We start from the raw sequence: 17,205 nt of genomic DNA on the forward strand, positions 1-17,205 counted from the left end.
CCCAATTCCCCAAATTTCCTCCAATTTTCCCCATTCCCTCACTCTCCCCTCCTCCCCCAGCTTCCCTCCTTCCCCCACCTTCTTTTCTGCTCCCCATCTTTCCCCATCTCCCCACCTCCCCCTTCTCCCCTTTTTCCCTGTTCCATTTTTCCCAATTTCCCCAATTTCCCCAGCTCCGCACCCAGCCGGGGACACTGTGGGGGCAAAAAAAAACCCCCGAGGGCACAGCGAGGAAGAGGAAGAAGGAGCAGGAAAGCGAGGAGCTGGGGCTGGCAGCCAGCCTGGGGAGGGTCCCAGCCCGGAGGGGGGGTCCCCAGCCCATCCCCAGTGCCCCCAGTGCCCCCAGTGCCCCCAGTGCCCCCGTGCCCTGGAGCAGAGCTGCGCCCCGGCCCCCTCCCCGCTGCGGCAGGAGGAAGCGGCCGTGTGCAGCCTTTCCCGAGGATGAGGATTTCCTTCCTCCCATTCAGCGGGGACCCTGGGGTTAGCACGCAGCCCTGGGGGGACCTCAGCCCGCAGGAGGAGGGGGTCCGGCTGTGGGGCACCCCCCCAGGACGCAGCCCCGGGAGCAGCTCCCACCGGGACCCCCCTTTTCTTGTCCCCCTGCCCAGCCAGGACCCCCGCAGCCTCCCCAGGGTTTGGGACGAGGCAGCTGGCGGTGCGGGGGTGTGGAAGGAGCCCTGCAACCATTTTCTTCTCTTTTTCCATGGTTTTCCCCCCATTCTGCTCGCTGCGGATATTTGGGGACACGGCCCAGCGCGAGCATCCCTGGGGTGGCCAGGCTGGGGGTGGCGGAGCTGCAGCAAACAGAGCCACAATTTTGGGGCTCCCAACTGCCCTGGGATCGGCAACACGACCCCCCAGCTCCGTGCAGAGCCCCCCCAGCCCCAGGGCTGCCTGCACCCCCATGCGTCCCAGCCCCTTCCCACAGGGCGAGCGCGTCCCCAGCAAGGCCCCGCAGCTGGGAAGGGTGGCAGGGAGCTGGGGGGGGGGGTCAGGGGGGGGCACTTCTCCTTTCCCTTGAGTCACCAGCAGTGAGCGCAGGGGATTTCCCCGGGGACCCAGAGGGGACGATGTCCCCGGGGAGATCCCGGGTGGGAATTCCCCCCGGGAGCAACGGGGGGGGGTGAGCCGCAAAGGGGACCCGGCCCTGGGGGGCTGCAAGTGGGGGTCTCATCCCCTCGTCCCTCTGCCTTGGAGACCTGGGGGGGTCCCCAGCCCACCCAAACCGAACCGAGGCATGGGAGCAGCCCCCGGGGGTCCTGGCCTGGCCGGGCTCCATCTGCTGCCCCCCCCCAGTGCCCCCTAATCCCGGATTTAGCAGCCAGATGCCGGGCGCAGGTTTGCTGCAGGTAACGAGGAGCCCTCGGGGAGGGGGCTGCGGCCAGCAGAGCGCAGGCAATTAGGGCTAATCCCACACCTGCCCCTAACAAGCTCCGGAGCCACCAGGGAGCCCACGGGTGCCGGGGTCCTGTCCTGGGGTGCCCCCAAACCCAGGACCCCTGCACTGGGGTTTGGCAGTGGGGGCAAAACCTGGGGAGAAATGGGCTCAGGGTGAGCAGGGGCCAAGCTCCAGCCTCCTGCTGCCCACGGGGGGGGCAGAAACGGGGGGCACGGGGCTGTTGATGGGGCTGAAAGAGCACAGAGGGGGCCGGGAGGGAGCCCCCCGTGCAGATCCCCGCTGCGCCGTGCCCTTTAGCTGCAGGCCGGTAGCTTTAATTCTTCCTTCAGAATCGTTTATGCCATTAATAAAGCCAAATCCCTAAAGTGGCTAATTAAGGGTTCGCCCGCCCGCTGCCATCTCACGGCGAGGCAGGGGCTGGGGGAGATGGAGAAGGGGAAAAATGCCACGGGGTGGTGGTGGGGGGGTGGGGGGCAGCCGCTTTGTGCCCACCCCACAGCATCTCCTGCCCCTGGGGGGCTCCATGGGCACCCACAGCAGGGGGGGGGCTGAGCCCAGCCGAGCCCCGCTGCCCACCGCTGCCCCCAAACCCGACCTTGCCCGGGGCTTGCCCTGCCGAAACCGGGGCAGGACACGGCCCACGAGGCCCCGTCCCGAGCCAGAGAGACCTGCGGTAATTGGCAGCCCCCAATTAGCCCGTGCAGGGCCTCATTAATGATCACACACACACACACACACACGCACGCACGCACGCCCTCGTTTTCTGATCTCAACAAGTTCACGGGAGCTGGGGGGCAGCGAGCGTGGGGGGGAGCGGGGACGGATCCGGCACCCCCGGAGTCCCCGCAGGGATCAGATAACCAAAACGGGGGAAAAAAGGGGTGATGGGTGGGCACCGGGGGAGGGGAGATGACACCCAGCTGGAGGGAACACCCCGTGTCTTGTGCACACCCGGCCATTATTTTGCTCGTTGTGCCTTCATCTCCTCCTCCTCTTCTCCCTTCCCCGCTCCCTGGGGTCATCCCCACCTCCGCCACGCGCCCACCCAGGGGCTGCTCTGGTCCTTTGCGCAACACCCGAGGCCCCCAAAAACTCATTGCACCGGGGCAGCTGAGCGGTGACAACACATCCTGGGGACACAGTGGGGCTGGGGACACAGCTCGGAGCCCCCCCCCCAGGAGCACGGCCGGGGATTGAGCAGGGCACGAGCCCTCCGCGGGGAGCAGATGGCGATTTGCAGCTCCACAATGCGCGGAGCTGCGCGGGGCCAGATGGGCCGCAGGGAGAGAGCAGAGCCGGGTGTGTGTGTGTGTGTCCCCCCCCCTCCCCGATCCCGCTGCCATTTTACCCACCCGGCTCCAGCAGCGCCCATAAATATTTAACAGCTCCATCCTCGGCGCTGCTGTCGAGCCGACAGCCGGGCGGGCGGCAGCTCCCGCAGCCCGCGGGGACCCTCGGCCCCTCCGCAGCCTCGCTCGGCTGAGCCCCGGGGGCTGAGCTCCACGACCCCGGCACGCCTGGAAAAGCTGGAAAAGCTTTGGGGCTGCCGTGGCGGGGACAAGGATAGGGACGTTCAGCAGGTTTGCTGCATCATTTCTGGGAAAAAAAAAAGAAAAAAAGGAAAAAAAAATCTGCTCCAAGGAAAAATCCACCCGGGGATCCCCATCCGGGGCCGGACCCGGACATTTCCCCAGCCCCGGCAGCGCAGAGGGGCTGGGTGGGGACCGGAGCTGGCTGAGCACACAGCGTGGGGCAGCACCGCCCCGGCACTGCCGAGAGCCTCGCGCCAGCACCGTGGCAGAGCCGGTGCGGCACGAAGCGACAAGCCCCGGCGTGCCGGAGCCGCGGGGTGCTGCGACCTGCACCCTGGGGCTCACCCGGGACAAGGCCCTTTCCCGGCACGATGCGGCACAGAGGGCGCAGCCGGTGCGCCAGGCACAGGGACCCGCGGTGGCACGGCCGGCACACGAGCCCCGGCACAGCCTTGCACCGCTGCCGGGCTTCCTTCCGCCGCTGCCGGCTGCCTTCCTGCCCCGTCTCCCGCCCCTCTTCCTGCCCTCCAGCGCTGGGGCTCCTGGCTCGGGCTCCTGCCCTGCTCCATGTCCGTCCCCGGCTGCACCCGGGGTCCCTTCGACCCCAAATCCTGCCCTGCTGCGGGGCACGGGGCACAGTTCCTCCTCCTCCATCCCTGGCTCCCTGCACTGAGGGTTTCCAGCTCTCCCTGCCGTTCCAGCACCCTCCCTGTGGCTCTTTCCCAGCCTTGGATGGGGCTGCTCCCAGTGCTCCCAGTGCTCCCAGTGTGTCACCAGCAGCCCCAGGCCCTGTCCCCCAGCCCCTCCGGGTGCCGCTGCCACGGGAGTGCCCCCGCGTTTCAGCAGCAGCGATTCTCCGCTCCCTTCCAGATCAGTGGTAACGCCATCGAGCGGAGCAGGAGAGCAGCAACCCCCCGACTGCCACCACTTTGGGGATCTGCCGCTGACCTAGTTTGTAATCCCCGGGCTGCCGAGGCCACCAGGCAGGGACCAGGGACCGGCAAACGTTGCCGGGGGGCACCAACACGGCCCCTTCCAGAGCCCCCTGGGGTCCCCAGACACCGTGCCCCATCCAGCTGCGGGGCTGGCGCTGGGTGCCCGCCGCCTCCCCGCGGGGGCCGTGCCGTTCCCACGCCGGGTCCCCCCCAAACCGGTCGGAGCGGGGGCCCTGACTCAGCCCCGGGGCGGCCGCGTGGGGAGCGGCGTGCGCGGGCAGGCCGCGGGGGCCGGGCAGGGGTGGGGGGCACAGCCCCAAGGGGGGGGGTGCAGGATGGGACCTGCACGGGGCCACGCTTCCCGGGCAGCTGCGCCAAAGCCCTGAGCACAGAGGGAAGCGAGAAGCTTCCTTTTCCTTCCTCCTGCAGGGCCGTGGAGGTGGTGGCACGGCTCAGCCGCCCTCTCCTGCGCCCAGCTCCGCTCCCCGCTCCCCGCAGCGGGTCTGCTCCTGCCCCCTCTCACGGCAGCACCCCGGGGCTGTGCTGCTGGGGATGCCCGGGGGTCCCCAGCACCCGCCCGGTCCCAGCTGGGGGTTTCCCAGCGCCAGGGCTGGGCAGGGCTCCCCGGCTGACGCAGGGTTTGTCACCGAGCCGCTGCCGAGGCCACCCTGCCGCGGGGCGGGTGACGCCGCTGTCACCTCCGCTGCAGGGCCAGCCCTGCCCGCGGGGACAGAGTCCTGCTCCCAGCAGGATGCTGTGATCCTGCCACATTTCTTACACCACGTCTGCGCCCAGGCCGCCCTCGCGTCCCCTCCTGTTCCCCCACCCAGCCGTGGGCACCCCGCGTGCCACAGGGCAGCCGGGCGATTCCCCAGGCTGTGCCAGGAAGCCGAGCCAGGCGTTTTCCAGGAATAAATGGATTAGGAGCCGAGCTCGTTATCGCTGCGGCCTCAGCGAGGGCTGTGGGATGGGGACACCAATGGGGACAGGGACGGGGACTGGGGTGGGGACAGGGACAGGGGTGCTCCGGGAGGCCAGGGGTGGCCGTGGGGCTCCCACCCGCCCCACCAGGCAGCGAGCGCTCGGCTGCCTGCTGTTCCCAGAGATGCAGCACGCAGGCTCTAATGAGCTGGGACGGTTAATTAGTCAGTGTCAATTTATGTTAATTAGCTGGAAGAGCCGAGAGACTGATTCCTCTGCCACCTGGCTGGCACCGGCAAGTGCAGAGCCCAGCTGGGGGGTGGTGGGGGGGGAACAGGCACGTGAGTGGAGGGGGGGGCGCACGTGGGGCTGCAGAGGTGTGCGCACACCTGGGGGCGTGCACACACGTGTGTGTTTGTGTGTGTGTGTGTTTTATTTGCGCGCTGCCACCCCCAAATTGCACAATGAGAGGGGGACCAGGACCACCGAGGAGGCTGCAAAATGCTGCTGGGCTCTGGCCCCCGTCTGCCTGCTGCTGGGGGGAGCTGCCGGGCCTCTGCACGCACTGCAGGCTGGAAACTCACTCAGCCTCTTCTCACCCACAGCTGCACCCACAAACATCTGCACCCACGCAGCCGTGCAGCCGTGCACCCACTCGCATGCACCCATGCGCACCCATGTGCGCCCCCGCAGCCCCGCAGCGCACCGAGCTGAGCCCACCCCGATGCCGTGGCCCCGGTGACGTGGGAGGGGGGCAGCCACGTCGCGGGGAGGACAGGAGGGCACGGGGCGAGCGTGCAGCAGGGATGAGCGGTGCGCGGCTTCCTGCGCTGATTCACGCTCTTCCTCGGCTGCGCTGCCGTACGAGCAAGAGCTGAAACCACACAGGAAGCCGCAGGGATTTCCAAAAGGGCTCAGTGAATGCTCCCTCCCCCCGGCCCCGCTGCCGTTTCCTCTCCGTGTCCCGTAGCCACCGAGACCCTCTCCTGACCCCCCCCCCGGTGCCGCAGGATCCGGCCCTGGCAGCCCCCTTGGAAGCCCCCGGCTGCCCCTGCCCGGCCCCGCACCTTGCGCTGCTTTCCCACGGCTCCCGCCCGCTGCTGCCAGCCAAACAAATCCCCTCTCGGGGCTTTTTTGGTTTCTTTTATTTTGTTTTTCTCCCCTCCCCTTTAAATCACACAGAAACACCTCCGGGGGCTGCTCGAGCGCAGCCACCAGCATCGCCCTGCGCACAGCTGCCCCCCCCCAGATCCCAAGAGCTTGGGGGGAGCCCCGGCCACGTGCACCCATGGGGGCGTTCAGCACAGCACCGGGCTGTGCTCAGCTCTTCGGCCTTTCCAAAAAGCTCAGTCCCCTGGGAGCTGTCACACCGAAGGGTTTGGGGACCCTGGGACGCCGGCTGCTGCTGCTGGGGCTGCGCTGGTGGGGTTTTGTGCGGGGTTTTGCTTCCTTTTGTAGGAAAGGGTTGTGCCGCCGGATGGAAACGCAGCTGCCTGGGGGGCAGAGGAGCAACACGAAGAGCTTGCAGGAGGAGCAGGCAGCGAGGGGAGCAGAGCTGGGGAAGGAAGAGGATGGGAAATGTGGTGTGGCCGCATCCAGCCCGGGGGCGATTCCCTCTGTGCTGGCAGGGGGAGGCTGCTGCGTCTCGCGCCGTGCCGCGGAGCGTTTAGTCCAGGCCAGCAGGCACCGGGGGGGTTGGCTGCTGTCAGCTTTTGTGTTTCTTTTTTTCTCTTCTTTTTTTTTTTTTTTTTTTTTGCAACCACAAAAGGAAGGCAGAACCTCGATCCCTGCAGCCCTGCAAATCCCCCGCTGCTCCCGCTGAGAGCCGCGGTGCTGGTGCGCGCTGGATGTGCCCGTTCATTCCCTGAGGGCCCCCCCGGGTACCCCTCAGGCACCCCCCAGGCACCCTCTGTGGGGTTGGATCCGGACCCCGCCCGGGGCCACCCAGCAGTGAACATCCTGCCGGCACCTCTAGCACAGCAGCTGAGGTGTTGCAGCCACGAAATCAGCGATGCAAATGCGCCCAAAATTCAATCAGCCGAGCGAGGCACAAACCCGTTAACCCCTGGCGGGGCGTCACCAGCAGCACCCAGCCCCAGGAGCTCCCTGCTAATGGGGGGGCCACACTGGGACAGTTTGGTGGGGCTGGGGGTGGCAGCAGCAGCAGCAGAGCCCTGAGCTGCAGCCCCCCCGCAGCCCCTGGCTCCCCTTGTGCTGCGGAGGAGCCCCCGGCTCGCAGCCATCTGGCCGGGGTGTATTAAAGGAGTGGAGGAGCCGGAGAGAAACGAGGTCAGGGCTGCGAGGCCGGGGCTGTGACGGTGGCTGGGGTGAGCCGGTGCCCTCCTCCCCTCCCTGGCAGCAGGATCCGGCCCTGCCCAGCCCCAGCCCCAGCCTCCAGCTCGCTGGCACAGCTGGGGACGGCGGCGTGGACTTTGCGCAGCCGTGACGTTATCGCAGCCCAGGGGACAGCAGCGGGGCCAGCCCCGGCTGCTGCAGCAACCTGCCGTGCCCTCGCGTGGGCTGGGGACGTGCAGGGCACCGAGCAGCAGCAGCAGCAGCAGAGGGGGAGCACACAGACACTGCTCATACCCCAAAATCTGCAGCAAGGCGAGCGCAGCGCTCACCCCATCCCTGCGCACCCCGGCCCTGCTGGGGGGGGGTCTCCAGTGCCGCTGCCTGACCCAGCCACGGGGGGTACGGTGACGAAAATCTGCCCCCACGTGCGTGAGCAGCAGCAGTGTGAGTGCACAAGTCCCCGTAGGCAGCAGCCTGCATTTCATGCATTTTTTAGAGGAAGAGGGTTAGTGGGTCACTGCAGCGCCAGAGGCTTTGCTCCAGCTGAGCCGCTGCGCTGCCAAACCCACCGGGGCCGGCGGTGCCTGCGCGGCAGCGAGGGGCCGGGCACGGCGGTGGTGAGGGGCTTGAGGGGCTGCCCTCGGCTCCCAGGCTGTGGTTCCCAGGGCTGCAACGTCCCCACCGGCCCCGGGAATTCCCCGCTGGAGGCAGCAGCCAAAATCCTCGCAGCCACCAGGAGCCAAGGAGCAGCAGCGGGACGCAGCCGGACAAATCCCCGGCGGGCAGGGAGCGTGCGGGGGGGAACCAGAGCCCCCCAAATGGTGTGGGGGCAAGGCGTGGGGGTCCCCAATGATCCCAAGGGGGGGTCCACGCACAGCCCCGAGCCGCGGGAGCCCCCCTGCACGATGCCTGCAGGGCGCGGCGCGGGGAGGTGGCCGCGGTTAAAAGTTAACGCGGAGACAAAGCGCAGCAGCGATGGCAGCCCCAGCCCGCGCCTCCGCAAACAGCCCGGGCTTTATGGCAGCCCAGCCCTGATAACGGGGTTATAAAGCCCCCCCTCCCTCCCCACCGTGCTGCCGTCCTGCTTGCACACGCGTGTGCACGGCTGCAGGGGTGTGCCCCAGCCCCGCAGCGGTGGCACTGCTGGGAGCGGGCTGTGCCGGGGGGACGCGGTGCAGCGCCACGGCCCCGTCCCCATCCTCGTCCCCATCCCCGTGCCCGTGCCGTGCATCCCGCCGCCCCCAGCCCCGCGGGGATCCCGCTGCCGCCGAGCAGCCGTTGCCATGGTTACGGCCATGCAAGTCTGGGCGAAATGCAGCTGCGGCGGCGGTGGGGGCGGGGAGGGCCCCGCTGCCGGGGGATGGCGGCCACGGCACGGCCACCGCGTGGCCACTGCACCCCTGGCACCTCCGGCACCCCTTGGCACCTCTGCCCAAGAGTGAAATCCGTGGCAGGAGACTGGGGAGCACATGGGGGGGGACTGGGAGTGCTCCTTTTCCTGTTTTTCCCCCCAAACAGGGGCTGCATCCCGGTGGGACGCGGTCACGGTGCGGTGCCACCGCGCTCCTCGCCTGCTGCAGCCCTGCTGCAAGTGCCCACCCTAGGGGTTAGGCTCCAAGACCCCCCCCCCCAGCACATCCCCACAAACCAAAGGAGGCAAAGTCTGGGGGCACAGCACGGCAACCCCAAAGGGGAGCAGCCCCCAAACCCATTGTGAGGGTCCCGGGGCTCTGCGGGCACCCAGGCATTGCCCAGTGGGCGCCGTGCCGCATCTGTCCTGCGCCACGCTGCGTGGCCACGGGGACGCTTTCGGTTTTGCTCTGCGGTGGAGGGGAATTCAGCTCCAGGCGGTTGGGCAATCCAGGCCGGGACAGCAGGGACAGGGAAGGAGGGGATTTCTGATGGAAAGTTGCAGATAATCCCGGCGCTGACGTCTGAGTTCCCCGCAGTTCCCCCCCAGCTCCTCCCCACAGCCCACCCGTGGGCTCGAGCCCCTGCCCTGGTGCTGCCCATCCCCGTCAGCCCGCAGCCTGTGGGGGTCACGGGGGGGCCTGGCGGGGCTCCTGGCCTCGACCCCCAAAATTTATTAGTGGCACAGCCCGGTCTGGTGCTGCACAGAGACAGGGGATGCACACACACACCCCCACCACCCCCAAATTAGCTGGGATTTCTGGCAGAGGACAAAGGCGAGGGTAAGGGCACGGCACCCACAGCCTCCTAACGAGGCCGTATCATTAGGATGAGCGAGGCTGGGCAGGATGAGTGAGGCGGGAGGCTCCCCCCCCCCCAGGTCCCAGAAGCAGCCAGAGCAGAGGCTCCCAGCACCCCAAACCTCCCTCCCGGTCCCGGTCCCTCGAGCAGAGGCCGGTTGGCCTCCCTGCCTCCCTTCCCCCACGGCCTCCCCATGTCCCCCCCCTCGCACACACTGGCCTCTCTCTGCCCGGGCCGTCAGATGTTGCTGAAAGGGAACAATGCGACGTATTGTCTGCCCTGCTCGCAGGCATCAAAACCCAGCAGCGCAACAAAAAGACACATTGACTGCCCGGGAGAAAGGGGCCCATGCAGCCCCGGCGGCGGGGGGCTGGGACCGCTGCAGCCCAGTGCCGCTTTCCTGTCCCGGGTCTGGCCACCACCGGCCCCGGGGGGCTCGGGTACAGGCGGTCACCCCCTCGGGCTGCCGGGTTGGGGGGCTGCATCCAGCCTCTGTGCCCAGCGGCGTCCTCGGGGTCTGGATGTGCAGGAGGAGAAGCTGCATGGGAGGGGAGGCTGCAGGTGTGTGGGGTGCGCGGGACCTGGGGCACCCACAGCTGAGTCCCCTTCAGCAGCACCCCAAGGAGATGCAGGGCTCGGGAGCCCTCCAGGAGCAGCAGTGTCCCCAGAAGGGACACACCATCCTCACCCCATCCCCACCTGCAGCAGAGGCACGCACCCAGCCCCAGCTTCCTCGCCACGCTGCGGCCGTGGCGGTGCGCGGCGCGTGGGCACGCTCCCGGGGCACCTCCGCAGGCGGCTCCGGAGGAAACGGGATGGGAAAAGCTGCACTTGGCCGCAGAGCCGCTTTTGTTTCCATTATAAACTTCCCTTCCAGCGAGGAAGGAGGCTCGGAACGCTCCCCGCTCAGCCCCCAGCTGCAGGACCCTGCCAGCAGCCCCGGCCAAGGCAGGAGGGAGCCCAGCAGCACCCAGCCGCTCTCCCGTCCCCGCTGCCAGCTGGACGCTGCGGCCCCTTTTCTCTCCGGACAACGCCTGGCAGGCGTCCTGAGCTCGTAACGTGACTGAACCGGCAGCACACGGCTTGCTCAGGGTCAGGGAGCCCTTTATCAGCGCTGAAATGTAGCCTATGGCGGGAGGAAGGAGATACGGTGCGGGGGACGCGCGTCCCGCCGGGGCGCAGATGCTGCGGCCGGTTCCCGTTCTCCCACCCGCTGTGGGGTGCCCGTTCTGGGTACGGGGAGGCACCCGGGGGCCCTCGCTCCACGTCCTGGGGTGAAGCAGAGCCAGGGCTGTCCCCTGGGTCAGCCAGCCCCAGCAAATCCTCCAGCTCTTGGCCAAAAATCAGGGCAGATGGCCTCCGAGAGAGGAGAGGAGGTGCGGGGCTCGCCCTGCTCCAGCTGCCAGCCTCTGCCTGCAGCCTCCCCGTGTCGGGGCCGAGCAGAGCGGGGTGCGTGGGGTGCAAGCAGTGGGGAACGTGTCCCGGCCCTGGCTGCTTCGTAGCACCCATCCCGTGCCCGTTCTGGCTGAGCAGGGCTGGTGCTGCCCCTGCGCAGGACGGGGGGATGTGAGAAGGATGTTACCGAAGTGAAAAGCAGCCCCAGAAATAGAAAATGCAGTTACACAAGGCACCGGTTGCCATGGGATCTTCACAACCAAAAATGATGGGCCTCTGGCAAATACAAGAACGGGCCCTTTTATGTGTTTCTATGGGAAGTCAGCGCCTTGCTGCAGCCTCCGGGCTGGAGCCTTTCCCAGGGCAGGACGGATTCGGAGCCGTTGGTTGCGGCACCGGCCCCACAGCTCTGCCCCTGAGCCTGGTGGGGAGCAGGGCTTTGGGGCCAAAATCCCCCAGCCCCGCGCGTTCCCACCTACCCATGAGTGGCAGCAAAAAAATCACAAGAAGAACGGGGCCTGGATAACCCAGCACGGGTCAAGAACCAAGAGAAAGCCCCCGAGGGTGCCCAGGACCCCTCTTTGCGGCACAGACCCAGGCGGGTGCTCGGCAGCGACCCACCAGGTCCCGCAGTGGTGGCACAGCGTTGGAGGTGACTTCTGCTTGCACGAGGGGATGGAAAAGCCCCCTCCAGCACCACGGGGCCCTCATCTTCCTCCTGCGCCCGGCCAGACCTCTTCCTCCCGAAATCCCCCAGCACATGGCTGGAGGTTTTCCTCCTCTCCGTGGGGATGGCCCCAATCAGCCCCACGGCCTCGAGCCTTCAACCTCCCAGTGCAGCACAAGCAGGGACCGGGCAGGGCACGGCAGGGGACACGGGGACAGGGGGGGGCACGGTGGAGGCAGACCCCAGCCGTAACCACAGACGAGGGCCGTCTGCAGGAGCTGCCACGGGGTCAGGAGCTGCCACCATCCGCCCGTCCCTCTGCGTGCAGCCCGGCCCCGCACTCTCCCTGCTGGATTTCTCTCCCCGGAGAGCTCTAATTAGCTAATTCCTTTGCTATTTATAAATCAATATGGAAATCCCTCCGCTTCGTTCCCAGCGCCATTGGCTGCCCTGGCTGGGCCCCCGCTAACTCGGTTAAGATCCTGGAGCAGATGATGCGAGGCTGCTGAGTGGCTCCAGATCCATGAATAAATAATTGCAGCAGGTCCTCGCCGGGGAGCCACGCGGGAGGCAGGGGCAGGGCACGGGCAGGGGGCTGCGTCCTCCTGCCCTGGCTCCAGTGCACGCGGGGGCTGCTGTCGCCGCTGCGTCCTGCAGGCTGTCAGCGCTTCGCACCTCATAAATTAATAATCAGCAAGCCGGTTAAGTAGGTCTGGAAAGTGGAAAATAACATCAGCAGGGATGTCTCATCCCCGAGGCCCCGTAGGCAGGAGCAGCGCGCAGGAAGGCAGACAGATTTGTCTGCCTGTCCATCTGCTGGAGAGGCAGACAGCCCCGTAATCTGCCCGTGCGCCTGCACCCTGCAAATCCCCACCGCTCCCCGAGCAGCCCAAGCCCTGGGAGCCAGAAAAAACCCTCCTGGGGTTCAGGTTTTGGGTCGTGCTGTGAATTCCAGCGCTGCGCATCACAGCTCCTGCCCCCACCCAGCTGTGTGCACACCCCTGGTAGTGTCACCCTGCGTGGCACGGCGTGCACCGTGCCACCAACACGCCCGAGAGCAGCTTGGTGACAGCACAGGGGCTGCTGGCTGCACCCCAGGAGCACCAAGCACCCCTCCAGAGCACGATGAGAGCTTCTGACCCCGCTGCCATCGGCACGGGCAGGGCAGGCATCGCGGGGAGGGTGGCCCTTGGAGGGGGAGGCCGGTTGGGAACCCACGGGGAAGGAATCCATTTATAAAGCCATCTCCTGTGCAGCCTTGCAGGGGAAGGAGGCTTTCAAGAGAAGCTGGGATCGGGAGCGATGTGGCAAGCAGGGATGTCGTGGAGATGAAAGCCACTAAAAAAGCGCACGTGAGCTTTGCGGCACTGCTGCTGGATGCCAACAGGGGGGCTGCCCCCCCCGGCAGGGCTGCATCTCGACCTGTCTCATCGTGCTAAAGTTTGCCCTTTAGAAACATCACATCTGCCTCCCGTCACTTCAGCTCGGCCCTCTGATGGCTGTGGCAGGGGAGCAGCGGGGTGTGAAGCGCTTTGTCCCCTCCAGCAAAGCATGGAAGAGACCTGGGCTCTGCGTGGGGGCAGAGCCAGCAGCACGGAGCACGGCCCCAGCAGCAGCCCTGGTAGCCTTGACCCCAACCCCATCCCTCCCACCTCGAGCAGGGACCCTGCTGCCCCTCCAAACCCCCCTGATGGCAGCAGGGGACCCAGGCCATGCTCGTGCCCAGGACATGGGGACAGGAATTGGGCTTGGCTTGGACACTGCCCAGCACCAGGTGGTTTTTGTGTTTATCGATGGATTTAATGGACTCACTTGGGCCGTTTGCCTCGCCAAAGCAAGCAGCCTCGCTGCGCTCTGAAAACCGAGTGCTTTTCGACCCGGGACATCCTCCAGGGCCCCCTCGCAGCCCCGACGGCCGCTGCCCCCCTCGCAGGCGGCTCGAGGAGCGGGCGGGCGAGCCAGCAGCCGGGCAAAGGCTTTATCAACTGGCAACCAAAAGTCAATAAGGAAGATGCCGCCTGCTTTAATTAACAGCGCAATTTCTCTCCGACGGGGGGGAGATGATGTGCGCCGGGGGGGGGAGGGAGGACGGAGACAAAACATGACCTTGTTGGCGGAGAGCACACAGCCCAGCATTGTTTTTCCCCCCCCCCCCTGGAGACGCTGGCCTTGATGCTGCACGGCCCCTGCGGCCAGCTGGGTGCTGGGGGCTGGGGGCTGGGGGCTGGGGGCTGGGGGCTGGGGGCTGGGGGCTGCCCGTGTTGGGGTGGCGTTGGCGGGGGGGCTGCAGACCCCGGCACGGTGCTGGAATGGGTCATGGCAGGGTTTGGGGTTCAGGGCGCAGCTCTCGGAGCATGGATGGTGTTGGTGGGGTACAGGGGGGGGCAGGGAGTGCTGCCAGCTCCCACCGGCACGAGGGGGTCTCGCTCTCAGGACCCTCCTGGGGGTGCCGGGAGGGCTGAGCCCAGGTCGCTGCCCCCCCCAGCTGCTGCTGGCTCCCCACAGGAGCTGTGGCCCTTGTCCCTTGTCCCTGCTGCTTGGCACCGGCCTCGGCTCAGTCCCACTTTCCTTTCCCATAAACTCTTCCTTTCCAGGAAATCCAAAAACGGACGGCGAGGGCCGCGGGGCAAATTACCGGGTTGATGCGGGGGCGAGGCGGGGAGCTGGGTGCAACCCAAGTGCCACCTCCAAGGGACCTTCCCGGGGGCGAGCAGCACCCCAGGGTGGGTGACACCCCAGGGTGGGCGACACCCAAAGGTGGGAGACACCCAAAGGTGGGCGACACCCCGGGGTGCCGGTACCGGGGGCAGCACCGCGCCCCCTCCGCCTCCCTCCCCATCCCCAGCGGGGGCTCCCCGGCCGTCGGGGGAGGTGGGGAAGGGCAGAAGCCCCCCGGCCCCGATGGGGCGGTGGCTGCAGCCCTGTCCCCCCGCCCCGGGGGCGGTCTCGGCTCCGTCCCGCCCCGTCCCCGCTCCTTATCAGCGCCCCGCCGGGGGGCTGCGCCCACTGCCTCTCGGCGCCGAGCGGAGCCGCCGCGGCGGGGTGGGCGCCGCACCATGGGCAGCCAGGGCTCCAAGGCGGCCAAGGCGGAGGGGGGAGCCCCCCCGGCCGGCCACGCCGCCGCTACCGAGCCCTCCAAAGCCAACGGGCAGGTGGGTACCGGGATGGAGGGAACCGGGAGGGAACCGGGAGGGAGGCACCGTGCGCACCGGACGGGCAGACAAAGGCGGTGGCTGCTGCTCGGAGGGGAGGGGGCGGCCGAAACCCCTTCGGGGTGGGGAGGGGAGAGGAAAGAAGGGAGGGATATGGAAGGGGTCTTCCCCGGGGGGCTCCGGGATGCGGAACCGGCCGGCACCGAGCCGCGCCCCGGGCCCCCCTCCCGGCACCGGGCGCGGAGCGCGGGCGCCGCCCGGTGGCAACGCGGGGACCCCCCCCCATCCCCTTCCCCACCCGGTGCGAACGCCCCCGCCCCGGTGCCTCCCCCCCATCCCCTTTTTCCGGCTCGGTGCCCCCCGCCCCAGGTGGCTGCGGGGGGATTTTGGGGGGGTTTGGGGCGCCCCACCCCGCCTTGCTGCGGGTTTGGGGGGATTTGGGTTTTGGGGGGTTTGGTGACCCCCCCCTCCCCAGCTGGCTGTGGGGTGGGAGGGATTTGGGGTTTTCGGGGTTCTCGTCCCAGGTGGTGGTGGGCTTGGAGGGTTTTTTGGGGGGGATTTGGGTTTTTTTGGGGAGCGGGTGCCGGGTCCTGGGTGTGCCTAACACGGAGCTGCTCCCGCAGGAGAACGGACACCTGCGGCTCAATGGGGACATGACGCCCAAGGCGGGGGGCGAGGCGGCCCCCCTAAACGGCAACGGCTCGGCTGAGCCCCCCCAGGAGGACAGCAAGGGCGAGCCGGGCGCCGAGGATGCCATCGAGCCGGCCCCCGCAGCCGAAGGTGGGGACGCGAAGCCCGAAGGCGCCGCGGCCCCCAAGGACACCCCCAAGAAGAAGAAGAAGTTCTCGTTCAAGAAGTCCTTCAAGCTGAGCGGGATCTCCTTTAGGAAGAACAAGAAAGAAGCCGGGGACTCCTCCGCGTCCTCTCCCACGGAGGACCAAGGCAAGGCAGAGGCCAAGGGAGAGGAGCCCCCCTCCGGCTCCGGCACCGGGACGGAGCCCTCGGCCCCCCCCCAGGAGGGGCAGGTGGAGGAGCGGGGCAACGCGGGGCCGAGCGGGGCCGGGGCCGCTGGCGAGGGGCAGCAGGAAGCCGAGCCCAAGAGGGAGGATGCAGAAGCAGGGGAGAGCAAGGAGGAGGAGAAGCAGCAGCCGGGGGACCCCCAGGGGGATGCAGCCAAACCAGAGGAGCCCTCGAAAGCCGCGGGGCCTGAGCCCACGGCTCCCGTGGCGGCGGAGCAGAAGGAAGAGTAGAGCCTGCTTGGCATCCACCTAACTTGAGACTCTTGCGCCATCCTCTCCACCCCAGTAACACCACGGACTCGCTGCCTTGCCCACACACCTCCCCTCTCCGGTGTAGAACTGACAGCGCTTTCTAAAACCCAGCCCTGAATTATTACTTCTTCCCCCCCCAGCCCCCACCTCTCCTGTCAGAAAGCTGGTTTGGATTCCCACCACCATCACGACTCGGAGTGTAGTTTTACCTGAATCCTTTAAAACTGTGGAGGAAGACTATCCTGGACATAACTGGAATTTACAGTTTGTAAGACCCCAGAGCCCGCGTCCTGCTCTGGTCTCTGCTGGCCTCCCGACCGTCCCCACGCTCCTCCGAGCCCAGCAAGCCAGTGACTGTTCAGTGGATTCTTTTTTCTCAGTTTACATTCCTGGTTCTGACTTCATTTAAAGTATTTTGTGCTTTTTATAGAAACCAATGGTTTAAAAGCTAATCTGGTTAGTTTTTTTTATAAAGTCTTACTATTGGCTTAAAACCGTAAAGCTTGTAAGTCCGCTGTGTTTAATTCTGCTTCTAGGGGATAACTTTTAGGGTCTGGGGTGGAGGGAGGGGGCCTGCCAGCTGTATAATGTGAAGCAACATTTGTTTTCTCTGTAAATAATTTTTTAATGGCCAAAACACTTGATTTGCAATTTTCTAACTTCTAAAAAAAAAAAAAAAAGCTGTATGGGTTTTATTGTAACATTTGAAAGGAATAAATGGTGACCCCTTTATGGGTGAGCTTGAGTCCTTCTTGTCCTGGATGCCAGACAAGGGCCAGCGAAGATAGCAGTTGCTTATTTAGTTCAACAGCTGCTGCATTTAATCACCCCAGCCCTGGCTCTGCTCGCAGTTAATTGACTTGCAGCAGATGTAGAGCTACAGCCACAAAGGACTTTCTCACACCAGCTTCTTGTCACTGCTACCTTAGGATGCCCCTTGGCTCTGTACCTGATTTCGGGAGCCCTAAGCATGGATCCTGGGGGGTGGAGGGGGGATGTCTCACTAGGGATGCCCCAGTGTAAGTTTGGATTAATTTTTTGTGGCTTTAGGAAGGAGCTGATCCTGCACTATGGGGACATGCCTGATTGTAAGAGCTAGCACCTGGGATCAAAGATTTTTCCTTCTAAAATGAAGGCATTTTGGATGCCTCCATCATTTCTCCTGTGGTCTGTCTGGGGAAGGAGGGAGTGCTGCCCACCTCAGAGCAGCTGCAGAGCACAAAGGCAGCAGCCCCCAGCAGCTCCTCCTGCCTCCTCGGGCTGTGTAGGACAGCACAGGGCCTCCTGCAGCTAATGGCCAGCTCCTAATCCCCCTTTAACCACCTGCCCCCGCTGTTTGGGCTGCCAAAGGGAGCCCGGAGAGAAGCCAGGACCGAGGGCTGCTGGGCACCACCAAGGCAGGGCCACCAGAGCTCCTCCATGGCCCT

At 66.3% G+C, this 17,205-nt stretch overlaps 1 protein-coding gene across 1 annotated transcript; it reads left to right on the forward strand.

Moving 5' to 3' along the window:
* The first annotated feature begins 14,340 nt into the window (after positions 1–14,340).
* On the forward strand, positions 14,341–16,510 carry MARCKSL1 (MARCKS like 1). The gene is made up of 2 exons (XM_068657823.1): positions 14,341–14,507; positions 15,131–16,510. Exons 1-2 carry the CDS (start codon positions 14,412–14,414, stop codon positions 15,755–15,757), a joined length of 723 nt encoding a protein of 240 aa, XP_068513924.1. The 5' UTR covers positions 14,341–14,411; the 3' UTR covers positions 15,758–16,510.
* The last annotated feature ends 695 nt before the right edge of the window (positions 16,511–17,205 follow it).

Source organism: Anas acuta, chromosome 21, assembly GCF_963932015.1.
Source record: "Anas acuta chromosome 21, bAnaAcu1.1, whole genome shotgun sequence".
NCBI classification, from domain to species: domain Eukaryota; kingdom Metazoa; phylum Chordata; class Aves; order Anseriformes; family Anatidae; genus Anas; species Anas acuta.

Coding starts and splice junctions, on each gene's coding strand:
- MARCKSL1 (XM_068657823.1), top strand. CDS start 14,412: ATGGGCAGCCAGGGCTCCAAGGCGGCCAAGGCGGAGGGGGGAGCCCCC. Junction 14,508..15,130: donor CCTCCAAAGCCAACGGGCAG/GTGGGTACCGGG, acceptor CTGCTCCCGCAG/GAGAACGGACACCTGCGGCT.